Raw genomic sequence first — 27,957 nt, forward strand, 5'->3', positions numbered from 1 at the left:
GGTTTTTGTTTTATATAGAAACCATGGTACCTCGAAGTTGAGCACTTGACTGTAAAATTCAAACTTTGATGTAGGCTTTTACTCGCTGAACATTACTTGATTTTGTTTAGTAAGTATTTCTAGCTTTTAGCCAAGTTGGTGAATGGAGCATTATTTGAAAGCACAGTGTTTCTTCATTGTTTGTCTTGTTTAGTTGAAGTGGCATTCGTTGTAGACTGAGTATCTGTGGGCATGAGTTTCAGCAATAGTTAGAACGTTACTGAAAATTTTACATGTTTTTGAATATTCTTTAATTAATAGAAAAGACTCTGCTTGATTCTCATATAGTACTTATCTGAATAATGTAGTAGAAAAACTGTGATGTGACATCAAAATGTAACAATATCATCATCCCAATAAATTGTACTTGCAAGTTTAAACTTGCATCATGAGCACTTTGCCTTGGAATGCAGTAGTCTACAGGCTCCAAAATCAGTCACAACATATCTGACACATTGCCATTAATCAGACCAACAGTAGTGTGCTACATTGTAAAAAATGGTATGTTTTGATTCTGTTCAGGTGAAATGCGGAAAGGATTGAAAATGAGAAAATTGAGCTCTCTGGAATTTAAACAATGTTGTATTATCCTTATAATACTGTATGGAACAGAGGATAAGGAGCAGAAAATAACGTCATTTTTATATTTCATTAACATGTATCACACTCTAATTCACAAGCAAGTAGTAAATAGCACTTTTCCTAATCAGTGATTTGTAAACAGCTAATGCGTATTTTCCATTGCATATTCTGAAGGCACTTCAATTGCATGATGATATGAGAAGTATCTGCTAAAACATGAAAATAGTGATTGTGGCGAAGAGAATGAGAGACCTGGGATGTCATTTTGACTATTACTAATAAGCTTGCATTAGACTAAATTTGCAGTTGTAATAGCGCTTGTCAGAAAGACCAAAGAGAATATTTATGGTAACTAGAAATTAGGGATGTAAGGATGATATTTGATTTGCAGCATATGATGGTCCCCAAGCTGCTGGAATTATGAAAATATGACAGTGAATGCAAGTTAGATTGATAGAGGGAGAAAGTGAGGACTACAGGTGCTGGAGATCAGAGTCAAGAGTGTGCTGCTGGAAAAGCACAACTAGTCAGTCAGCATCCGAGGAGCAAGAGGTCGACATTTCAAGCATAAACTCTTCATCAGGATTCACTCCTGATGAAGATCTTACGCCTGAAACATCGATCCTCCTTCTCCTTGGATGTTGCCTGACCAGCTGTGCTTTTCCAGCACCACACTCTCAGGAAATAAGATTGATGTCTTAGAATTTAGTTTAGTCTTTGGTAGAAATTTTACAGAATCCTGATTCTGAAAGTAAACAGTGCTGGACAAAGTCCAGTAGAGTTGATTGTATATAGCCTGTAGTAGAAATAGACATAATGCTCTGACTGTTTCATTCTCTTATGTTCTTATTTGATACTGTTCAAACCTTGCACTAATATTGTACAGTTTTTTTACTGTACGATAATATAATTTTCACATCCTCATGGATCATTTTAAGATGGCTTCCTTATGAACCAGGTTCACTAACGTTCACAATGTTCATTCAATACAGATGATTCTTAAAAAGAATTTTCAAACGCGTAATCATCTTCTATTGACTTGTCAATTTTTGTTTTCTTTTTCCAACCTTTCCTCTCCAATTTTGCGTGAAGCTTTCTCTCAAACTGGTAAGCAATGTTGGATTTTGTGTGTCTGTTCAAGTTCTAATATGATTTACCAATCCTGTTAACCACCTGTGAAGTTAATTGTGATGATCTTGTATTTGTCTTTTGTCCATGTCTGTTTTGTTTTGTCAGAAGACTTTGAATGTACAGGCCTGGAATCTAATTGAGGTGATCATGGTATCTTGGTCTTAATTAAAGCTTTAAGCAATTAACGTGCAATTAAAAGTGCAGCATTTTTTTCTGTTGATCTTCATATATCTGATTTATAATGCTAATAAACTAAATTACTTATATGTATTTTGTGTGATAAGTTTGTGTATCTAAGCACATATGTTAATTTTACTTGTCTACATACAGACTCCTGGTACATTAGTCCAAGTACGTCATCTGTAAATAATCCACATATGGCCTATATTGAGGTTGGATTATAGAATATTTTCTATATTCTAAGGTCACAATACATGCAGGTATTGAAAAAAGAAAGTTTACTATTGACTTCAATTTATTTTCCATCAAGGTAGAGTGGGGCCTACAATTACTTTTACACTTTTTTTTACACAGAGTGGTTAGTGTTGGGATGAACTGCCAAAAGTAGTAGTGCACACAGGTACAGTTAGAATGTTTAAAAGAACTTTGGATAACTGCTTGAGCAGAAAAGGTTTGATAGGGATATGGGCCAGACATAGGCAGGTGGGGCTAGTTTAGTTTAGACCATGGTTGCCATGGACGAGTTTGACCAAAGGGTCTGTTTCCATGCTGTATGACTCTCTGACTTCAGTTCTTTGCCTGTCACTGACCTTTTGAGAAGCCTTGCATATCCTTACTATATTTATTAGAATATTCATCATTCATTGCTGGCAACTTATATTTTCCTGTTTCTGTAAAGGTGAAGAAAAAATATTTAAAACCTTCCTTAGTGGATTAGGCTAGAATTTTTCTTTTTTTCATATACACTGAGGAAAATATGTTTCTTGTAATGTCAGTTATTGAAGTTTGAGCAGTTTGAACCATGGATTCACCCTCAAAGAAGGAGTAATGAAATTGCAAGAGTCCAAATTTGAAGAGACTGCACTGATAAAGGTGACAGAGTTAACAGAAATCGCTAACAGAAACATGATCCCATGAATTCAAGCATGAATCTCAGTTGTGCTCTTGTATTATTCATATTATCTGGATAGCTGTCAGAATTTTAACCAAATTTTGTAAAGTAAGTGTCTCTTGTTTATTTTACGGATCATTGTCTGAAATACTTTAGAAAAAAACTAGTCTGGTATTGAATGTCAAAAATTAATTTATCTTTTCATGTTCAGTGTGTAGTTAATTTTCTTAAAACTGGTTATCTCTTCCAATAATGCTACCTTTGCAAAACATTACATTTTTTTTTCTCAATGCTCTCAAAACAACAGGATTCTTTACAAATCTGAGAATTTGTCTCCCAAAGTTATAATCAGGTAATCCAAAAGAATAGCATTCATCCACTTTCACAAACTCAAAACACGTATATCCTAAATTGACCTTATTTGCAATAGCTTCATATGTACTTTGAAAATATTTAGATTAGATTTAGATTACTTAGTGTGGAAACAGGCCCTTCGGCCCAACGGGTTGACACCACCCCGCCAAAGCGCAACACACCCATACCCCTACATTTATCCCTTACCTAACACTACGGGCAATTTAGCATGGCCAATTCAGCTGACCTGCAAATCTTTGGACTGTGGGAGGAAACCAGAGCACCCGTAGGAAACCCACGCAGACACGGGGAGAACGTGCAAACTCCACACAGACAGTCGCCTGAGGCGGGAATTGAACCCGGGTCTCTAGCGCTGTGAGGCAGCAGTGCTAACCACTGTGCCACCATGCCGCCCACGGCATTTCTTGAACATTTATTTTCAATGGGAGATCTTTTGGCAAAATTACAGATATTGAAGGGACATGCTTTTCTTCGCAGTGAAACTAACACTCAGATCAAATTAAGAAAGCTAGAAGGGATGCCGTAGCTTTGGGGTTTTCAATATAACGGGGTTTTGAAGTTCTAATGTCAAGTGAAGCAAAGAAGTATAATACGTAACTATGAAGCTAAATGCTCAATCTAAATAAAAAGCTTCTTTATGCTCAGTGTTCAGTGAACCTTTATCACAATTTTGCATGCAGCCAGTATCTCAGAATTGTTACAGTGCAGAAGGAGGCCATGTGACCCGTTGTGACTGCACAAGTTCTCTAAGCATTTCTCTGTCGTCTTCCTTTTCCTTGTAACTCTGCACATTATTTCTATTTAAATAATTATCTGCTGTCACCTTGTATGCCTCAGTTGAACCTGTCTTCACCACCCTTCCAAGTAGTGTATTCCAGATCCTAACTACTGCCTCTGTCAAAAGGTTTTTTGTTCACCCATGCAAAAATGCCAAAACTGTACCATCTGGCTCTCAATTCTTTTATGAATGGGAAGTTTCCCCTAATCTGCTGTCTAGAACTGTCATGTTTTTGGTAACTTCTTTCAAATCTCCCATTATCTTTCCCCTCTGCAAGGAGAACAGCCTCAATGTTTTCAGTTTTTCACTTAACTGAGGTGTTTCATCCCTTAAAATGTTTTGTAAGTCTCTTCTGCATACAGTTTAATGCATTTGCATCCTTCCTATAGTATAGCACCCAGAAATTGATGCAATTCTCCGGTTGCAGACTAACCACTGTCCTACAGCAGTTCATCATAACCTCCTTAATGCTCCTGGAATACTTTATGCTTTCTTAATAGCATTTTCAACCTGTCTGGTCACTCTTAATGACTAATGTACATATACACCCAGGTCTGACTGCTCCAGCACACACTTTAGAATAGAGCTCTTTACTTAATAACAAGCAGAGAATGCAGGTGAAACTCTGGTCTGAAAGCATCTGTGGAGAGAGAAACAGAGTTACCATTTTGAGCCCAATATGACTCCTCTTCTGAAGTTCTGAAAAAAAGTCATTCCAGACTCAAAACATTAACTCTGAATTTCTCTCTCTACAAATGCCATCAGACCTGAGTTTTTCCAGCATTGTTTGTTTCAGATTTCCAGCATCTATAATATTTTGCTTTTGCTCTTTTTTATTTATACTGTCGCTCCAAGTTTGTACAAAGAGATTTCAAGATTGGACAAATCTGAAGGGCATATCTGACACAGTGTTCATAAATAAGACCATACCTTTGGCAGTAATTTAAGTGATGTGTAGTGTATAAATAGTTAGGTTGCAGAATAACAAAAATGATTTCAAAGTTATTTCTACCTTCTGTTATTCCACAGACTCAAAGCAGGATTTTAAATACTTATTTGACAAAATACTTGAGACATACTGGGCGGCACGGTGGCGCAGTGGTTAGCACTATTGCCTCAGCGCCAGAGACCCGGGTTCAGTTCCCGCCTCAGGCGACTGATTGTGTGGAGTTTGCACGTTCTTCCTGTGTCTGTGTGGGTTTCCTCCGGGTGCTCCGGTTTCCTCCCACAGTCCAAAGATGTGCAGGTCAGGTGAATTGGCCATGCTAAATTGCCCATAGTATTAGGTAAGGGGTGAATGTAGGGGTTGAAACTTTATTGCTGGAACAGCACAGCAGGTCAGGCAGCATCCAGGGAACAGGAGATTCGACGTTTCGGGCACAGGCCCTTCTTCTTCCTGAAGAAGGGCCTGTGCCCGAAATGTCGAATCTCCTGTTCCCTGGATGCTGCCTGACCTGCTGTGCTGTTCCAGCAATAAAGTTTCAACTTTGATCTCCAGCATCTGCAGACCTCACTTTCTCCTCGTGAATGTAGGGGTATGGGTGGGTTGCGCTTCGGTGGGTCGGTGTGGACTTGTTGGGCCGAAGGGCCTGTTTCCACACTGTAATCTAATCTAATCTACATTTAGGAAAATTAAGCACCTTTTGTTTATATGCAATTCCTGGCCAAAATCTTTTGAAGCTTTCTTCCCTACCCGTCCCCGTCCTGCATTATATAACCAGAGAAGTAAGTTTACCATTACTGCTTGTTGGCCTTTAATGGGCAGAAGCAATATAAACTTAATTTCTCACGGGGCAACTCCACCAAAGTTTGCTTCTCAATAATCTGGCCTAGATAGGGAAGTCCAAAATTAGAGGGCATAGATTTAAGGTGATGAGGTAAAATTTAAAGGGACCTAAGGGGCAACTTTTCACCCAGAGGGTGATGCATATGTGGAATGAACTTCCAGAGGAAGTGGTGGAGCTGGGTACAAATATAACATTTAAAAGACATCTGGATGGGTATAAAATAGGAAGAGTTTAAAGGGATATGGGACTAGATTAATTTAGGATATCTGGTCGATATGGACGAGTTGAGCTGAAGGATCTGTTTCCATGCTGTACATCTCTATGACTCTATGGCTTGCAACAATTTTCATGAATGCTCATATTGTAATTTTCAGTGTATCACAGAACAATTAAGTTACTGTGCTGTGCATTGAAATGAAAATATACAATGTAGTATGCAGAATTTATACACTACAACGCAAGTATAAGATGACACAGAATTTAATTGGCTCTTTATATTTAACCATTGAATGGAAAGTTTGCTCCTCCTGGGTACCCACGTTGTGGGTATCTAAAAATTTTTGCATTTTGGTTTTGCATAGTAGAATTCAATCTCCAAACAAGAATACAGTGTTCAATTTTCTAGTTTCTGCAAAAGATGAATTAGCCTCTTTAGAGTAATTAAGATCACTTAAAAGTGCAAACAAAAGTGTTATGAGTTTTATCACTAGTCTATTACATGCGCCTCTATTCACACAAGAAAAAAACATTAGAAAGGTATGCTTGGAAGTGTTTTAATGATCATTGACAGTAGTGTCAGCATTACTGAAATGTTTGTTTCAGTAACCTCACCTATTCATGAAACTACTATGTGAAATTTTTTAAATTGCAGTACAGTGTGAATGGATTTTCAATTTAGAATTAATCTAATTCAAATTTGGAATGATGTTTAGTCTTCAGCTTTCATTTGTTTAAAACCTTTTTTTTTAAAAGCAATGTATGAATTGATATACACACAATGACATTATGAAAGCAATGAATCTTAGCAGAAATAACTTTTTATGTGTGAGAATGTATTTGGAGTACATATAGACCTTCACCTGCAATTATGTTTTGGGTTTAGTGTATTGTTAATATTAATGATACCTGGCAGAGCTCAGAGCAAACTTACTGAATGTGTAAAGTTGGCCATCAAGAAGACCTTCGGCTCATTGACCAGAATTTTTTTTTTGTATTTTCACCTTCATTATATCCTTTTGAAATAGCTAACATGCCAAGAGGTACATATTATACGTGGGGTAATGGATTCTAAAACTTTATCAGACTCTCTTAAAGTCAGGCATCTGTGTCCAAATTCCTGTTGGGATTCAACTTTACATGAGTAGTTTTCATAAACTGTACACAGGAGATGCTAACTTAACTGTCTTGCAAATCTGGGTTTGAAGAAACAGACAGACAATGCCATTGTTTGAAAGTAGCAACATTGTTAGAATTCTCCACACCAGCACAATTTCTTTTTGAAAGTACCACCTTATATGAAGAGTATTTTTGTGTAGCTGGCTTCTCTCTCTCCTGAATGTTTTCAGTCAAACACATGGTTAGTTACCTGATTCAGAAGCAGACAAAAAAAGCCCAAAGAACTGTGGATGCTGGAAATCAAACAAAAACAGAAATTGCTCGGAAAACTCTGGTCTCGCAGAATCTGTTAAGAAAAAGCCGAATTAATGTTTCAGGTCCAGTGACCCTTCTTCAGAACTAGAGTTTAAAACTAGCTTTCTCTCAACAGATGCTGCAAGCCCTGCTGAGTTTTCTCAGCAATTTCTGTTTTTATTTCTGATTTCCAGCATCTGCAGTTCTTTAATTTGTTTACTTAATGTTTAATTCACTGCTACATCCCTTCCCAGGAATGCCCACCTTGATCACCTCTAGATGCACTTCTATTAGAAGCAGGCAACCTATGAACTGTTCCAGTGCTTTAAACCTCTTGGAATGGGAATATTGGGGCAATAAAAGCTGACAAATAAAGGAGTTAGTCATCTGTAATGTCTGTATTCCCTTCTGAATTATTTGCTATGGATTTGTCTCTTTATTTAATCTTTATGTGGAGTGGTATCCACAATAAAGATATCGTGAAACCCTTTGTTATCTTTTAGCACTGCACTCCACAGTGTACACAAGATGCATCAAGACTGAACTACTTGCACAAGAACAAGATTAAAAAACATCAGTTATTCAGACTTTGCATGTTGTCAACAAAATCTGCATTGTGGAATATTATTTTTCACAGTATGAAAGAACATACATGCACTGCAAGGTGCAGTAAAAATTGAGTTACATAACTAAAATATTGTACATTGCTGATTAGCTTTAAGTGACTAAGTTAAATTTTGTGGAAGTGCATGCATCAGAAAGAGAAATCTGCAGATTATTTTTCCCTCTTAATGCTTTATAGTACCTTTTTAAATGCACTAATTGTTGTATGAGGGTAAAGACTAATCAATTAGCCAGTGCTACTTTTGGAATTATTGTCACTCAATCTATACTCATAAATGTTATTCATTAAAAAAAAATCATTTACCAGCATTATTTTTAATGTAATCCTTTCCTGTCCAGGCAATGCACAAATATCTTTCTGGTTTGAAGTTGGAATTTGAGAATGTACTTCCTCCATGATTAAAGAGCAATGGAATAACACATTAGATTTCTCTGATATTAATCTAAAGTAATCATTTAGCCTGCTTAGATTTATTTTGATTTCTCCAAGTGTGACAACATTCAGTTTGATGGTTAGAAGCAGCTGCTTATATTTTTAACAATTTTAATTTCTGTGGTTTGCCCTTAATTATAACGTGGCTGGTATCTTCCAAAAAAATGCTTGGACTAAGTCTGAAAGTAGAAGAATTTGGAGGAGGGTAACCCATCATCTATAAAGATAGAACAGCCCACCAAACCTCCAGCAAGTAGCTGGGCTTTATACCAGAATTAGGGATAAGGAAATGGCAGCTGCCAAGAGCTGCCAGTCAATTCAGAGGTCAGAACTCCAGCAGTCCCATGCCAAAGGCCATGGCTGCGCTAAAATGGCCCCTTCTTTCACATTCCCAACATAGATGATTGTCCATGGAAAAGGTAAGTGGTATTTGAGGGTGAGGGGGGGATAGACGATTGTTTCTGGTGTTCAGGATTGTGGGAAGACTGGGACAGGGGGATTGGACGCAGGGGTAAATGATGGCTCTCGGTGACCACCAACCTGCCCTAGGTCTAGTCCTTAAGTTGTGCAAAGATCAAGGACACAGCTTCCAATTGATAACTGCGGCCCAGGTGGTCATTAAGTTCACTTTCTAGTGTTGTTCTGGAAGATATTTCATGACTGCATTGTCCAGCGTTGAGAACATGGAGCACATACTGTAAAATATCCATCGGAAATGACAATTAAATTCCCCAGCGTTTCTGGGGATCCTATGTTAGTGGGATGCTGCCAAAATTGCAAAAGAATTTCAACTGGCAACTGATTCATATTTTATGAAGTAATTGGAATACTATGCGTAAATGCACACAAATATTCGTGTGTGAGAGTTTCTATTGTGTCAGGAATCCTTTTCTGAACTAAGCACAAAATGTTATAGGAAACAATACACCAACTCCAAGTCAAATGAAAAATATACTTGATGAATGTCTGTATCTAGTTTTAATTAACTGGTGGTTAAAACAGGCAAATGGCCTGCACAATGGCACTAAGGCTAAATTATTTTAGTTTAGACGTATTAGAACTCCTGGACAAGAAAGGTTTCTCTTTACAATGACTGTCGCTTTACTAAAGTTTGGCACCCAGACAAAAATATGACTCCAAAAATATAAATCCTGCTTGAGATTCTGACTTTGATGATTGTGATTTACACAGGGCTCAGGACCAGAAGACTTCAGCAATCTTCCACCTGAGCAGCGAAGAAAGAAACTTCAGCAAAAAATTGATGAGATTAACAAAGAAATCCAAAAAGAATCTGATCAAAAGTAAGTGTGATGCTTCACATAAAACAGATGTTTTTTTTTCCATTTGTATTGACTGCTCACTATATATGAGGCATAAGTCAAAAGTGTGACCGAATACTCTCCATTTGAGTGGATGAGTGTTGAAGCTTAACACCATTGAGGTCAAAATAGTCCACTTGATTGATACTACATCCACAAACATTCACCCCACCACTATTGACTTTCGTATCAGCAGTATTTACCATCTACAAAATGTACAATAGAAATTCAGAACCTTCAAAGCTTGAGATCATTACCATCTAGAAGGACAAGGGCAGCAGATAAACGGGAGCACCACTACCTACTAGTCCTCCTCCAAGCCACTTATCACCCTGTCTTGTGCCTGCACTGGTTCTGTCACTTAATATCAATCCCCTACCTTTACCTCAAATCCCTACACACTATTTCTATCCAAATAATCATCCAAAACCTTAGATTGTCTCAATTGAACTTGCCTTCATCACATTTCCAAGCATTCCATACCCTAATTAGCTGCTTGAAAAAAAACTTTCATCACTCCTGCTTTGTTTTTATATTACTTTAAATCTTTGCCCTCTTATTTTTGATCCTTTTTATGAGTGGGAATCACAATCTTATCCAGCCTGCTCATGATTTGAAAAACCTGTACCTAATCTCCTGTTAGCTGCTTTTTCTCCAAGCAGAGCACTCACAACTTCTTAAATCTATCCTAATATCTAAAATTTCTCATTCCTAGAACCATTCTTGTACATTGTTTCTACACTGTCTCCAAAGCATTCACATCTTTGCTATAATGCAGGACCCACAACTGTACATCATATTCCAGCTAAAATCTGACAGGTGTCTTGTTCGAAGTCAACATCACTTACCTTCTCTTGTACTCCATTAATAAAGCTGAGAACACTGCATACTTTAACTGCCCTCTCCACATGCTCTGTCACCATCCATAAGTTGTGCACGTATACACCCAAGTCCCTGAAAACTTCTATGCTCTTTAGAATTCTGCCCCAGATTTTGTATTTCAATGTTTTCCAGCCAAAGTGGTACATTAGCCCAGCCAGCAACACCCATGTCCCATGAGTGATTTTTCTTTTAATGAATAAAAAAAATGTTAAGGTAATGACAGTACTGCCAACAGTAATTATCTGTTAAATATCTATAAACGTGTTTCACATCTTGAATTTGAAACTTGAATTAACTAACATTTTACTGTTCATCTCCCTTCATTTGTTTCTCAGAAAATATTTCAGCAGGTAGTTGATTGTTTTTAAAAACAAAAATCTTAGAGAAATAAGTATTAATTCATTAAGTATTTGGTGAGTTGAGTCAACAAAGAAGTGTCTTTTTACACTGAATTTTGACATTGGATTTTTTTTTAAATTCTGCATGATTTGTATAATAGTTTCTCTGTATTCTCAAATATCAGTATCAAAGAAGAAGGCAAGGAGACTTTACACTTAAACAACTAGTTTATTTTATTGATAAAAGAAGTTAGAAGAGATGGAGGCAGACATTGTTAACTGGGCATTTTTAAAAAATTAACGTTATATTAAAAAATTGCTTGGAGATCTCTGCTTGAAGTGTTGGATTGTCTTAAATCCAAAAAATATGCAAAGAAATCTTTTGGCCTACTCCAGTTATTTTAAGTTTTTTTTTCAAAGTGTTGGTGTTGAAGAGATTCACACATGTTAGTGTTATTGAAAGAGGAATACTTTTCAGTTTTGGCATACAGTACAATAAAGTCCATTTTTGTGCTTTACGTTCAACCACAGTTCGTTCAGCTCCACAGTGCCAGAATGAAATTTAATTTCCTGTATCAATCTTATCAAGTCTAATAGTACAATTTATTTTGAAATTGCCCAAATTCTATTCATACAGTGTTGTCATAGCAACAGAAAAGAAACTATCACTTGCACATTATTGTTTAAGCTCCTGATTCAACGTAGGATTTTGATGTGTTGTGCCCAGATTAATAGTTTGGACCTCTGAATTACTGGTGTAGCGATACTACCACTTAATGATCAGGAAGAAAAATGAATTACGTATCCAAATTGCAGATATCATTGTTAGAAGGACTTGTAAGTTCAGCATATTGAAGAGTAAGGTTATAGAGGATCATAGACCAAAGATTGCATAAAATTATGGACATGAAGTTCAGTAGATAGAAGGTACTGTAATGGTCATGTCAATAGACAAGTGTTCCAGACCCCAGGCTAATGTTCTCGGATGTGGTTTCAAATTCCACATGGAATTTAAATTCAATTAGTGAAATCCAAAAGTGAAAGCAAGTCTGAGAATTGGTGACCATGAAGCAATTATCAGTTGTCATTTGGTTTACTAATCACTTTTATGGATTTACCTGAAGACCACAGTATAATTGACTCTTAACTGCCTTCTGATGAGGCCTAGTAAGCCGCATGGTTCAAGGGCAATTAGGGTTGGAGAACAATGCCAGTGACACCCACATCCCATGAAAGAATAAAGAAAAAACATTCAAAGTGTGAAATCATTGAGACAGACATATCGGGAGAGACATTACACATGTGTAAAGAGCAATCCAAAAGGATAGTAGAAAGTTGGTCTATGTTCTCAAGAGACAGTGCTTTAGGTAAATGGAACCTTGTTCAGCATCCAACAAAAACAAAGTGCTTGAGAAACTCAGTAGATCTGGCAGCATCTGCAGAGAGAGAGAGTTCATGTTTAAAATCCTTTGACCCTTTTGATGTGCATTTGTCTAAGTTTCTTGCAAAACAAATAATTGTCCAGTAATCTGGTAACTTTTACCTTAATTTGGTTTGTTTGAGTGAACTCCAACTGGAACATAAATTGGCACACTGAATTTATATTTTTTAATCCTCAAGAGATGGTTTAATGAAAATGAAGGATGCATACATCAAGAATCCACAACTGGGTAGGCCGGAGACGGTGGATCCCAAACTGGCAGAAATTGAGCAAACGATTGAAAAACTGCGACAAGAGAGTCAGAAATTTGAGGTAATGTATGAATGATTTGAATAAATGTTATTTTTGTATTTTCCGGACCTATATGAAACTACTATAATCTCTAAATCTACCCGTATCCTTTCTGGTTTGTATTCCTGAACCATTAATCCTAAAATAAATGTTACTCGTGAGTTGATTTGTCAACATGATAAATAATGCTTCGCAGAAAGTTTTGAAAATCGTTTACCTTCTCCTATTTAATTAATGAGACTTTCCATCTAAATCGAATTGTGCTGCTTGTTAACATCTTTTTAATAAGATAAAGATGTTTCTATATTTTCCTGCATGCCACAACATTATTGAAACTTTATATAGATCCTATAGTCTCAAGATCAATTGAGCATATTGACGCCAATTAACATTAAATAGTTTTTTCTGCGCAAAATGGTTTTATGATTTGATTTAATGAGAAGGAAGGTCATTGTTCTGATTTGTTACAAATGATTGCTGCTTAGCAAAGCCAGCTAAATTGGATTTAAACAGTGTTGTACTTTTTTTTGAGAATTGAAGACGTGATTATGTTGTTTTGCCTATTAATTTTTCACAAGTAAATTTTAATTCACAATGCAATACTATAGAGTTTTTAGAAAAAATATGGTGGAATTTAGTGACCTCCATTGTGATGAATATGGTGCCTTGGGAGCATATACTTCGGCGGGTAAAAACTGATACCTCCCCATCTTCATCCTAATTAAATCTGAAGGTAACAAGCCTGTGGACTGGCTTCCAACACAACTGCCAGTTGACCTTCTGTTCGCCGAGCTGGGAATTTGTGTTGCAGACGTTTCGTCCCCTGTCCAGGTGACATCCTCAGTGCTTGGAAGCCTCCTGTGAAGCGCTTCTGTGAGCTTTCCTCCGGCATTTGTAGTGGTTTGAATCTGCCGCTTCCGGTTGTCAGTACATCAAGAGCATTTCCGAACTGACAGCCAGACTACTGCGACCACTAGGACTCATAACAACACACAAACCAACAGCCACTCTCCGACAACAACTCACCAGAACGAAGGACCCGATACCCAGCATGAGCAAAACCAATGTAGTGTGCAAAATCCCATGCAAGGACTGCACAAAACACTATATAGGACAAACAGGAAGACAGCTAACGATCCGCATCCATGAACACCAACTAGCCACGAAACGACACAACCAGCTATCCTTAGTAGCCACACACGCAGATGACAAGCAACATGAGTTCGACTGGGGCAACACTACTATTATAGGACAAGCCAAACAGAGAACACCCAGGGAATTCCTAGAGGCATGGCACTCATCCACAGACTCAATCAATAAGCACATCGACCTGGACCCAATATACCGACCACTGCAACGGACAGCTGGAACTGACAACCGGAAGCGGCAGATTCAAACCACTACAAATGCCGGAGGAAAGATCACAGAAGCGCTTCACAGGAGGCTCCCAAGCACTGATGTCACCTAGACAGGGGACGAAACATCTGCAACACAAATTCCCAGCTCGGCGAACAGAATCACAACAACGAGCACCCGAGCTACAAATCTTCTCACAAACTTTGCCAGTTGACCCGATAAAAGGGAAATTAATGCCTGATTTAGGGTTTTGCCTCATTATCGTTGGTATTAATATATAAACAAACAGGAAATGTCACTGTGCAGAGATCACAAGAAAACATGTGCAGTGTTGCTTGCTGATTCCCAAGAGGTTACATCATTCAATGATGCTTGCTTGAACAAGGGACCTGCATTGGTAAGAAGAGAAGACACTAAGCATCATCCTCTTGCCCTTGACACCACCAGTCCATTTGTTCACCCCAACCTCCCCTTCACCATCATTTATCTTTGACCTGGGTCCAAAGACAAAGCTTTCCTTGTGACATTGCCATTCAGAAGAGCTAGGAACTCTGAATGAGCAGGACTTGTATCATCAAGGGTCCTTCATTGCAGGCAAGGACTGCCACCATTTATCTAATTCTGCAGTGATGCTTTTTGCAACAGTCCTTCCCCAAAAAAAGGCAACATGGGACTCTTCTTGTGTCTTCAGCTGATAAGAGACCCCATGACCTCCATTAATTCTAGCTAAAATCCTTTTATTTAACAATCATCGTTGTATCCTCCTTGTCAGTAAACAAGATTGGAAGGGCATTGTTGTATTCTCTGAATGCCATACAGTGGTCAACTATTAGAAGTGAATAAAGTGAAGTACCTTGCAAACTTGTCCATCTTGCACACAATCGAATCTGAGCCAAGGAAAATAAATAAACTTGTGGCATGAAATTACCCCAGACTAAGATTACACGAGGATTTTGTTCTAAATTATTAAAATGTTGCATGTTGGACTATGTTATTATTTAAGCACTGCTGACCAATATTTGTATTCAGTGGTGGGAACTGCCATATTTAAAACAAGGCTGCTAAGTTACATGTATTGAAGTTGTAAAAATGACTGTTCCATGTTGTAAAATAATTGAAAACTAATTCTTCTCTTTATTTATTAAAAATGTGTGAATTAATTATGTTAAACGTATATAGAAAAAGGTTATAGCCATCAAACTGTTATCAGAAAAAAAAAGCCTTACCACAATCATAGTTGTCGAACATGAGCACGTTTGCCATGTAAATTTATATTAAGATCCTGAGCCGCCCTTAAACTTAATGTGCTCCACTGAGATCTAGTTATTAATTTAGAAGGTTTTCATTGCTTTTGATCCTCAGGCTTAACCATCTCTCTCTCATAATCTATAAGCTTCTGTGATTTCCCATATTCCAACAAAATGATTACAAAGCTCTTGCCCCTAATACTTGAGGATCATGTGTCAAAGCATTCTAAGATTACACTAGAAAAGGCTTCTTTAAAAATAAGTTATTGCTGTTAATGTAGGTAATATCAACATCCTGGGGATTACCATTGACCAGAAACTCAACTGTATTTGTCACATGTACACAGTGAATACAAGAGCAGGTCAGAGGCTAGGAGTACTGCAGTAACCTACTTCCTGCTCCCCAAAGCCTGTTCAAAATCTACAAGGCACAAATCAGGTGTGTGGTAAAATACTCCCCATTTGCCTGGGTGGGTGCAGCCCCAACAACATTCAAGAGGCTTGACACTATCCAGGGCAAAGTGGTCCATTTGATTGGTACTGCATCCACTTCCTCCACTACAAGATTAGATTAGATTCCCTACAGTATGGAAACAGGCCATTTGGCCCAAGTCCACACCGACCCTCCAAAGAGCAACCCACCCATACTGATTCCCCTACCCCATATTTACCCCTCACTAATGTACCTAACATTATGGGCAATTTAGCATGGCTAATTCACCTGACCTGCACATCTTTGGATTGTGGGAGGAAACTGGAGCACCTGGAGGAAACCCATGCAGACACAGAATGTGCAAACTCCACATAGGAGTTTAACTCTGATCCCTGCGATGTGAGGCAGCAATACTAACCACTGAGCCACCGTGCCACCCATGGCGCTGCACTGCAGATTGTTAGACAACTTCCAAACCCACTACCAGTCCTTCCATCTAGAAGGACAAGGGCAGCAGATACATGAGAACAGTATCACCTGCAAGTTCCCCTCCAAAACACTCACCATCTTGAGTTGGAACTATATTATCATTCATTCGTGTTACTAGGTTAAAATCCTGGAATTCCCTCCCAAGGGCATTGTGGGTCAACCTACAGCATGTGGACTGCAGCAGTTCAAGAAAACAGCTCACCATCACCTTCACAAGGACAACTAGAGATGAACAATAAATGCTAGCGAGCCAGCGATGTCCATATCCCACAAATGAATTGTTTTTAAATTTCTGGTTAACCTGTTCAGTGGTGTTACAATTATTGTTATTTCTGGGACAGGTAGGACTTGAGTACTGATCCAGAGGTAGGGACACTTCCACAGTTCTCACAGATAACAAGTTGCCTGGCTGAATAATCTGTTTTGATGACAGTGGTTGAGGATTCAATTTTGTCTGGGACATTGAAAACTTAGAACTTAGCAATATAGCTAGGGAAACCGAACTCCAATGTTTGCTTAAGATACTAAACCTACTTATGACTGGAAATGGTTTTAAAGTAATTGGCTAACGATCCAGAAGTGAGAGAGGAGATTTGCAGAACAAATTCCATTCAATGAGGAATTGAAAATATATTTGATAGTTTTGCAAGCTTTTCCCAAGGACTAGTGTTCCTAATTGCTTTGCTCTTTCTAATGGTAGACCAATTGGTTGCCTCCTTCCTGTGTTGAATGATCCAAAGTTTTAATGATTTAGATGTTAGCTGAACTGTTCCTTCATTTGATCTTCCTTCAGGTTAAATATTGTGTAAAGCTAAAATTTTAAACTATGTAGATGAGCTGCTGGTACTGCACATTAATGCCCTGAAACATGATATTGCTGCTTTATCAATAACTTTGTTTAAAATGTCTAAAAATGCTTCTGCTCTGTGCAGAATATAGAAGAAAAACGGTAAATGTATTTTTTTATTAGGACATGTGTGAATGATTTGTTACGTATATTTGCTTTCCTGTTTCTCCCCTTCTGTTTCATAGAATAGTCCAATTCTATGCATTCTGACTATCCACCAATACCTCAATCAGTTGACCCTTATTCTGACATGAGCATAGAAATTAGCTTAAGTTGGTTCATGGAGCACAACAGAGCCACAATCTCTCCAGTTATTTGCACTATCACAAGGACTTGCTTACTCCTTCCTCTGTAGCACTGGTCTTCATTGAACCTATTCCCACCCACATAATATTGCCTGACTTTGCCCTTGCATCCACTCACCCACAACTAAAACTCTAATTTGTTTCTTTGTTACTTTACTATCTCTAGTTTTGACTATTTCAGCACATTCTTGGATGGTCTCCCGTGTTCTGCCTTCTATTAACTAGAGTAGACAAGCAGGAGGCTGGAAGAAGACAGCAAGCCAGGTAGCAACAGGAGGTGGAGAAGTCAATGTTTCGGGTGTAACCCTTCTTCAGCCTCTTGCTTGTCTACCTTGGATTCCAGCATCTGTAGTTTGTTTTTTTGTTTCTATCAACTAAAGGTCATCAAGAACTCTGTCGATGTCCTAACATGCGCCAAGTCTCTTGCCCTGTCACTACACTTTTCACTGGCTCAGATATCTATGTTCATTTATTCCTTGCCTTTTTGTACAATCCCAATTTTAATCATTTCTATATCAGTGTTTGCATCTCCAATTGCTCCGTTCCTAAGGTCTGAATTCCTACTCCTACACATCTCCACGTCTCTTCCTCATTTCTCAAAACCTTCATTTTGACCAAGCTTTTGGTCATCTAACTTAATACCTTGCTGTGTTGCTCGGTATTATGTTTTGTTTTATAATGCCTACAGTGAAGAGACTTAGAACATTTTATTACATTTAGAGATGCTGTACAGGTATTTGTTATTGTCCTTGCACGTATTCACTTGCACACAGTTTCCATCAGGAATCTCTATGTTGTAGCAATTATTTAATTAGTCCCCCATCTTAGCTCAGAATGTTCAAGTCAACCGGACTGCCTATACAACAGTGAACAAGATTAGCCAACTTTGCACAACTGAGAGATCATCAATCCTGGGTATTGGTGATCTCTGTGACTCTGTTCGGAACAGCATTTATTTGTCCACTATTGAACCTCACTTACTGTTTTTGATTTATGTTTTCTTGATTGTACAAATTAACATTTCAGCTGTGTGAGACATGGGAAATCCAAACCAGAACTAAATAATAAACAAGATGATTATTAGGCTGTGTTAATTTTTAATCCCTGATGGTAAACATTTATTTTTATTAAGATTACTAGTGCAACTGGACATAAAATATTATGTGTGCTGAGATCTACTTACAATACAATTCAGATGACACAATACAATTCAGATGACACACAACAACCATTATAATCCCCTGACCACTAATTCGGCAGTTAGTTAGTTTATCAAAAAAACACTGAACCATCACTTTATCCATACTGCCAAATGTTGTCAATTTTAGCCATCATAAAATTGCTTATCATTGCCTACTCATTAGGAAAAGCACTGAACAACTGTGGAAGTTTGCCCATAACAAATTTAAACAGTACTTGACAAATATCTGTCTTTTGTAGGTGATTTCTAAGCACTTTATAAGGGATTGAAACTTGCTTTTCTTAATTTTAGATTAAAACCTAGAACAAGCAGTGTAGTACCAAACCATACAAATGAGAAGATTCCATGTTTGTGCTGAATAAACTGGTCTTCAACAGGACAGTGATATAGCTGGCCTCAGCACTTTTCAGATGAGGGAGCGAAAATCTAATTTCATTGGCTTTTAGGTGAGAACATATTTAGGCTTGTCACCAATATTTTCTATAGTCAAAAATTCTGTTAACGAATGACATTAAGATCAAATGTAAACAGTTACTTGTTTGAGGTACTGAAAGTGTCTTATCCCAATCAAAGTCACATTTTCAGTAGAAATGGGGAGAAGGTTGAGTACTTCCAGTTCATTAAAATAACATGTTGACAAACATTGGTGCCAGGCTTAACAAACCAAGATTATCTCCACAATCTTCATTGTGCAACTGAGATGAAATATGTAGTTGACAGGTGCTTCACCAGAGGGAGGGAGGCAAAATTTAGGCCATCAGTTCAAGCCATTCCTACACATCTGGTACCAAGATTCACAGTCAAGAATTCCGAGTTCTAGGAATTAAGTCAGACACCAAGTACCAACAGTTAAATAGTTACTTACAGAAAGATAGCAAGCTCAAAACTTGGCCTGTAAACACATTTTACATTGAATCAGGCCCCAGGATTATAATTCAATATTATTGTGTCCCCTGGTGTCTGTAAAGTGCAAGTTTGACCCCTCCGTTTAGAACGGGAAAAGAAACTAACCAAAATATTATAGAAACATTCTCATTAACCTGTTCAGTTATGCTACTACACACCTCTGTAGCGAGTGGGATTTGAAATTGGACTTCCTGATTCAGAGGTAGGGACATTACAACTGCATCATAAAAGCCCTACCAAATTTATGTGCAGAAGAATTAAACAAATGTTTCAATTTACGCACATTACAGTAAAATTCAGTCTAGATGTAGGTCACCTCACTGATCAGCTTAGGCTAAAAATTAAATCAATTTAGACTGCTTGATTGGTTTCCAGAAAGGAAATGAAACACCAAAGTTAAATCTTAGATTGAAACAAAAAATGCCATACACACCGAGCAGATTAGTCAGCTTGTGGAATTAGATAAAACAGATAAATTCTTGGTTGAAATGAAAGGTAACTGCTGAAAACTTGATCAAATGTTTCTGGTTTTAAATGTTGAACAATTGTATTTCAGTTTCTGTTTTAATTGTATAGTTAACTGAAATTCTCAAAACTTTTAATAAGTATATCTGCAAATTCATTTCAAGGCCTCAGCTGAATAATGTGCAGTGATGCTGTTTCAAAGTTGGGAGTTAAAGAAAAATGTTGATTATTGTACCCAAAGAGGACTGCCAATCTTCCATATTGTGTTAAGACTATCTGTTTTACAAAATTGACTAAGCTTGTTTAGCTGAACATCATCTTCATCCACAGTAGCCTCACCTCATGTGGCTTCAAGCATGAGAGCTCGAATAGTGTGACCCTGTTTCCCCCAAGCCTTAGATCGATCAACAATTTCTGATCCTCAACACGAAATTCAAATTATGTACAAGTAAAAGACATTCTCATGTTTCAATTCTAACATGATTGAATTGCATCAATTATCATATATATTAATTTATAATTAACAAACTTTAAAATTGTTGAATTTGATTTGTAATCTATGTTGTTACTTTCATAGGAACATATGAATAGGAGTAGGCCATTCAGCCCCACCATTCAGTAAGGTTATGCCTGATTGAACATCTGAATATCTTTTACTTGCCCCATTTGACACCAATAATCATAAATTTATCAATCTCTATCGTGAATATGCTGAAAAACTGGTCCTCAGTAGTAGAGAGTTCCGTAGATTCACGACCAATTGTATAAAACAGTTTCTCCATATCTCAAACCTAAGTGGCAATCCCATTATTTTAAAGTTAAGTTCCCTGGTTCTAGACTCCCCAACCAGGGAAAACCCCTTACTTGGACTAAAAATGGAAATAGCTGGAAAAACTCTGCAGATTTGGCAGCATTTCCAAGAGGAAAATGAAGTGCTGTTCTTCCAGCTTGTGTTGAGCATCGCTAGAGCACTGCAGTAACTCAAGATGTTGGCCATGGAACACAATGTATGTTGAAGTGGCTGGCAACAGGAAGCTCAGGGTCATTTTTGCAGACAGAATATAAGTGTTCTGCAAATAGTCGCCCAATCTGCATTTTGCCTCCCCAGTGCAGAGGAGACCTTATTGTGAACAATGATTACAGTGGACTAAATTGAGTGAAGTGCAGGTAAAGCACTGCTTCACCTGAAAGGTGAGCCTAGGACCTTGATAGTGAAGAGGGAGAAAGTAAACAGGCAGTTGTTCCACCTTCTGCAATTGCATGGGAGGGTGCCATTGCGGGTGGGGAGGCGTTTGGAATGGAGGACAAGTAAACTAAGGTGTACCTGAGCAAATGTAACCTGCGGAATGCTGTAAAGGGCCGAGGGAGGAATAAGTGTCTGGAGGTTGTAGCTAATCATTCTTTGGATGTGCATTCTGATGGAGTGGCAAGTGAAGACTAGGAAAACCGTATTAGTGTTGTGGGTGGGAAGAGAAATGGTAAACTGCAAAGTGTGGGAGGTGGGTCGGACATGGCTGAGGACCCTGTAAACCGTGGCAGTGGTGAATCTCCGTTGAGAAAGAGTGTGGACATTTTATAGGCCCTCTTGGAGAAACTGTAGAATCATTGGAACAAATGTGAAAGAGACTGGAAGAATAGTGTGGAGTCTTTACAGGAAGCAAGATGTGAAGATGTACACTCTGTGTAACTGGGAATTGGGGGTTTGTAGTGGATGTTGGTGGCCAGTTTATTCCCAGATATGGGAACAAATATCAAAGAAGGGAAGGAAGAGTCAAAGTTGAAATTGCTGGAATACTGAACAAGTCTGGCAGCATCAATTGAAAGAAATCAGGGTTAACATTTTAGATCCAGTCACCCTTCTTCAGATTTTGGGGAAGAGTTAGAGATGGACCAAGTGAAGGTGAGAGTAGAGTGGAAATTGGAATTGGAATAGGGAAGGTTCGACAGACTCCATAAAGAGACAGACATAATGTGTGGGCGTGCCCATGGCCATACCTTTCATCTGAAGTAAGCGAGAGGATTTAAAGCGGAAGTTGCTCAAAGTGAGGACAAGCTCAGCCAGACAGAGGACAGTGATGGTAGATGGGGATGGTTCAGGCTTTCTTCCAGGAAGAAGCAGAGAGCCCTAAGATCATCCTGATGGTGGAAAGGGATCACATATGTGTGGTGTTTATCCTTTTTAAGTATTTTGTAAGTTTCAGTTAGGTCACCTATCATTCTTCGAAACCGTAGAGAATACTTGCCCAGTTTGCTCACATTTTCTTCATAGGACAGTCTTGCCATCCCTGGATCAATTCTGGCAAACCTTCATTGCGCTCCCTTGAAACAATGATATCTTTCCTCAGATAGGAAAACCGAAACTGCCTACAGTACTCCAGTTGCAGTCTAACCAAGTTTTATACAATTAAAGCATGACTTCACTGCTCCTATCCTCTTGCAGTAAAGGAAAATATTCCATTAGTCTTCCTAATAGCTCATTGCACCTGCACGTTAGCATTCTGTGGCTAAACAACAAGGGAAACTAGGTCCCTTTATAAATCTACGCCTTCCAATCTCTTACCGTCTAAGAAATATTAGACATCAGTTTCTCCTACCGAAGCCAGTAACCTCACATTTTTCCCACATTATATTCTATCTACCATGATCTAGCCCATTCATTAAGTTTTCTCAAATCCTCTTTTTATGCATGTGTTAGGAGCCAGAGTGTTGCTAGGGAAAGGGTAGGTCTACTCAGGAATGAAGGAGGGAATTTATGCATGGAGACAGAGGATGTGGGTGAGATTCTTAATGGGTACTTGGCAATTGTATGCACCAAGGAGAAGGATATGGATGATAACATTAAGGAGGGGTATATTGATATTTCTAGGGCATGTCAATATTAAAGAGGAGGTTTTAGGTGTCTTAAAAAACGTTAACTTAGAAAAGTTGCAAGGGCATGATGGGATCTAGGACAATGTGAGGACCTCTTCATCTCCATTTCCGGCAACCAACTTAACACTTACATCTACTTCACACCCACTAACTCCCACATCTACCTGGACTACACCACCTCCCAACTTCTCCTCCCAACTATCCCCTTCCCCCCCGGTTTAACTTCCTTCCCACCTATCCGTTCCACCCTCTGCTCCTTTGTTTAAGAAGTACTCCTGAAAGTTATAGGCCACGGAGTCTTAGATCAGTGCTGGGGATATAATCGAAGAAGATTCTTTCTTATTCGCACTTGGTAAAGAATTGACTTATTGGGGATTGTCATCATAGATTTATGCAAGGGAGGACAAGTTTAGGCATGTTTTTTGAGGAAGTGACTAAAATGATTGAAAGTAGGGCAGTGGCTGTAGTCTACCTGAACTTCACTGAAGCATTTTTTCAAGGACCCTCATGGGGCTGGTCCAGAAATTTAAGTCACATGGGAAGCACTGCGATTGATAAGTTGAATACAAAATTGGCTTGATCATAGACCGTGTGGTTGTGGAGGGGTGCTTTTCTGACCGGAGATCTGTGACCAGCAGTGATTCGCAAGGATCCACTGAGACCTCTGTTTGTAATGTATAAATGACTTAGATGAAAATGTAGGTGGTCTAATTAGTAAGTTTGCAGATGATATGAAAGTTGGTGGTATTGTGGATGATGAGGAAGGTGGTCAAAGTTGGAAAGTTAGGAACAGAAATGGTAGATGGAGTCTAATCCAGACAAATATGAGGTGATGCATTTTAAGAGGTTAGATGCAAGAGAAAAATATGCAGAAAATGGCAGGTCCTTAGGAGCATTGTTATACAAGAGGGATCTTGGGGTGCAATTCCATAGCTCCCTGAAAGTGGCAACATAAGTGGATAAGGTGGTAATGAAGATGTGCAGCAAGCTTGCTTTCATTGATCGGGTGTTGAGTATAAAGGTTGGCAAACCATGTTGCAGCTGTGTAAGGCTTCAGTTAGACCACATTTGGAGTATTGTGTGCAGTTCTGGTCACCACACTATAGAAACAACGTGGAGGTATTGGAGATGTTGCAAAAGAGGTTTACCAGGATATTGCCTGGATTAGAGTGTATCATCTATAAGGAGAGGTTGACAAACTTGGATTGTTTTTGATAGAACATCAGAGTCTGATGGTGACTTGATAGAAGTATATAAAATTATGAGAGGCATGGATAGGGTGGATAGTTGGAATCTTTTTCTCAGGTTAGAAATGTCAAATACTAGGGGGCATAGATTCAAGGTGAGGAGAAAATTTTAAAGGAGACATGCAAGGCAAGTTTTTTATACAAAGGGTGGTAAGTGCCTGAAACATATTGTTGGGGGAGGTGGTAGAAGCAGATACGCTAGCAAAGTTAAGATGCATGTGGATAGACACATGTACAGGCAGATTAGAGGAATATGGCAGATGGGATTAGTTTAGAATGACATCATGTTCAATATAGACATGGTAGCCAAAGAGCCAATTCTTGTGCTGTGCTGGTCTACGTTCTGTGAAACTGCTGTACATCTTTTTCACAAAATATGTTCCCTGTTAACTTTGTATCATTCACAAATGTTGAAATATTACATTTGGTACCCAACTCCAAGCCATTGCTGTATATCGTAAACAGCTGGTGCCTGGTACTAATCCTTGGGGTATCCCATTAGTCACAGCGTGCTAATGCAAGAATGACTCATTTATTCTTATTCTGTGATTTCTGTCTATTTGCCAATCGTTCATCCATGCCAGTGCATTACCTCCTATACCATGTGGTTTAATTTTTCCAACCCAGCTCCTGTGGGGGACTTTATCAAATGCCTTCTGAAAATATAAGTATGGTTCATCCATCAACTCCTCTTATCAAATTTTAGTAATGTCTTCAAATAACACCTCCTACAAGTTTGTTAAACATGATTTCCCCTTCACAGATCCATGCTGACTATGCCCATTCAAATCATTATCAACTAGGTATCTACTTATCCCATCCTTTATAATAGATTCTGGCAATTCCCTTCTATTGATACAAGGTTTTTAGTTCCCTGTTTTCTCTCTTGCTTCCACAATATGTATGCGTCAAATGACTGACTGACTTTACAGGAGAGCTGGAATGTTTGGTATGAGCATAAGTCCTATGGTTTTACTGAAGTTTTGTTTAAGGACCAGGTGCAATAGCTGGGTAGCTGTGTTGCTTTACAAAATGGTACAGGCAATTCTGTTAACTTTCTTAATGGAAAGAACTTTCAGCCACTTGAATATTCATATTGAGTGCAGCAGCATACAAAGAATATTGCATTTCACCACAAAATCTGCCTGAAATTATCACACCATCAATCCTTCAAAAATCAGGAGTACTGAAATGTGTTAATTGTAGTTCCCCTATTGCCATACCAGCTGATGTCAACCAACTTAAGCACGGAAGGTGATAGGAGAAAGATTTAAAAAGGACATGAGGAGCAACTCTTTTTTTAACACTGCGTTTCATGTGTGGAATAAACTTCTAGTGTAAGTGGTGGATGCAGGTACAATTACAACATTTAAAAGACATTTGGATAAGTACATGAATAAGAGGTTTGGAGGGATATGGGCCAAGCGCAGGCAGGTGGGACTAGTTTAATTTGGGAAATTTGTTCTGCATGAACTGTAATGTTTGAGTTATAACTTATGCAAATGCATCATGTGACATCATGTTTTTTTTCAAATAAACTTGATGTTTTTATAGTTATACATGCAGCACCTCGTGTCAGGTTATTTTCACAAAATTCAAAAACCTATCAGAAATGTATATTAGGAGTTTACAGGGTAGCATTAACCCCACCAAGAGAATGATGGAGACAGTTCCATTAAATATTTTTATGGCTGAGATAGATTGACTTCCTTGTTAGTGAAGAATCTAAAGGTATAGGACATAAGTAACGAGGTGAAGTTAAAGCCACATTCAGATCAGCAATGATATTGAAGAGCAGAACACGCTAAAGAATCTTAATGGTCTACCCTTGTTCTAATAGGCATGTTCGTATTGTCAGCAACACCATCTTCACCAGCCATAGACGTCACAACCAGACTTCACTTAGAACAGGCAGTCAGTTCCCTGTAAGTGCACGCCTGATCTTCAGGGGCTGCCAACTAATTAGAGGGCAGGTACCTCAATTTGGAGTGGGCAACCACTGCTGGGACTTTAGCAGGTCCAGAGTGAAAATAGTTGAGGTCAGGGGTTGCGCATATCAATCAATCATGCCCAGCCACGGTGAGTACTGAGACAAGCAAAGGCAGCGGGGATTTCTTTCAGTGTGCATGAACCTAGTTACTCTTGGGAGAGTGGTGGTTGAGAGAGGAGAACAAGGTGCTTAGGCCCACAGAGTGCCTGATGAGAATTGCATCACTACTTCCAGAGTGACCACCAGCTTTTTCTAGGAGGACTCTCTTCAAATTGCACAGTTTTCATCTGCCAGTGGTAAAACTTCAATGGCATTGGGAACAGATCCACTAAATGGTATGTTAAGAATCTCAACTGACTTAACAGAACAGGCCATTCACAATCTAAAAGGCCACTGGCAAATAGCAACAATGGAAATGTGATTGACATGGCATCCCTCCCACCACCACCCTTATTGATTTTGTGACACCTCCTAGCCTAGTGAGCTGGAAGGGAGGGATGGATACTAGTGTAAAATTTAGTGTGACTAATTTTGGTCACCATTGTTAAGAGTAACTTTGTTAATTTCATTTTTTTTTCCTCTAATTAATTTCAGGCTTGGCTTGCTGAGGTAGAAGGTCGTTTACCAGTCAGGACTGATCAACCAAGACGACCAAGTGAGATGCACGAGTTGCAGAGTACTGCTGTAAACAATTGTGCACAAGATCGAGAGAGGTACAGTATGGTTGCTAATTGCAGTAAAAGCTTCTAGAGTAAAATGTGAGATGAGAAGCAATAAGTAAATTGACAAAGGAAGAAGTTTTCAAAGGTGATGCTGCATACTGTCATGTAAGATTGAAGTTTGAATCTGATCAATAAGTCAGAAACATTGAAAATTTTAGAACAGATGAGGTTGGTGCAATAATGTTTTAGATGGAACTAAATCTGTCCTCTTGCCATGTTACTCCAGCACTTTTTCCCATAGAAGTGTATCGGTTTATACCTCAAAATCAGGTGTACCATGTACTTCAATTGAATTTGCGGAATCACAGAAGGAGGCGATTTAACCCATGTCTGCACCAGCTCTCCAAATGAGCATCATGATCTCATGCCATTCTTCCTTTTCCCTATACTTGGCATATCATTTCTATTCAGATAATTAACAAATGCCTTCTTCAATACCTCAATTTGCACCTGCTTCCACCATATTTCCAGGCAGTGCATTCCAGACTTGAACCAATCATTGAGCGAAAAGGTTTTTTTTCTGGCATCATGCTTCTTTTGCAAATTATGTTCCTCCTTTTAAATCTGTTCACTTTCCATTCTTGGCCCTTTTACAAAAAGTAATGGTTTCTCTCTATCTATTTGATCCAGCCCTCTTTCGACTGAAATCTTATATCAGATTTCTTCTTAGCTTTTCTCTCTTCAAAGAAAACAGTCCCAACCTCTCCAACTGTCCTCAATTAAAGTCTCTTCTCCCTGGACTCATTCTTTTAAATCTCTTCTGCAGTCTCTCCGAGCACTGACATTGTTCCCAAAGTGTGGCACCCAGACCTCCACATGCTATACTCTATACCCCTTTTAATAAAGACCAAGATACTGTATATTTTATTAACTGCTCTCTCATCCTTCCCTGGCAGCTTCAATATCTCTGCATTTTTACATCAGGTCCCTCTGCTCCTGCATCCCCTTTAAAATTGTACGCTTTATTTTATATCATCTTCCTTCCAATGTTCATTCTACCAAAATGTATTGCCTCACATTTCTTTGTATTGACCTTCATTGGACCCATTCCCCCACTTCACCAATGTGTCTATTACCCTTTTCAAGTCCTGCACTGTCCTCCTTATAGTTTACAATGTTTCCAATTGCCTGTCAACTACAAATTCTGAAATTGTCCT

The 27,957-nt window shown here is 38.5% G+C and overlaps 1 protein-coding gene across 10 annotated transcripts in view; it reads left to right on the top strand.

The window, feature by feature from the left end:
- The window catches only part of fnbp1b (formin binding protein 1b), a 209,427-nt gene that overhangs the window by 171,814 nt on the left and 9,656 nt on the right, over positions 1 to 27,957 (top strand). For 5 of the 10 annotated variants that reach the window (XM_087998315.1, XM_087998316.1, XM_087998314.1 and 2 more), the window contains 4 exons: positions 1,714 to 1,728; positions 9,642 to 9,751; positions 12,610 to 12,742; positions 26,673 to 26,791. In XM_087998315.1, coding sequence (XP_087854441.1) covers positions 1,714 to 1,728; positions 9,642 to 9,751; positions 12,610 to 12,742; positions 26,673 to 26,791 — 377 coding nt within the window. The remainder of the gene's footprint in view (positions 1 to 1,713; positions 1,729 to 9,641; positions 9,752 to 12,609; positions 12,743 to 26,672; positions 26,792 to 27,957) is intronic. The other 5 variants (XM_087998318.1, XM_087998321.1, XM_087998322.1 and 2 more) reach the window with 1 other exon arrangement.

Source organism: Chiloscyllium plagiosum, unplaced genomic scaffold (genome assembly GCF_037043375.1).
Source record: "Chiloscyllium plagiosum isolate Xiang-an unplaced genomic scaffold, Cpla_swu_hap1 HiC_scaffold_21, whole genome shotgun sequence".
In the NCBI taxonomy this organism is placed as follows: Eukaryota; Metazoa; Chordata; class Chondrichthyes; order Orectolobiformes; family Hemiscylliidae; genus Chiloscyllium; species Chiloscyllium plagiosum.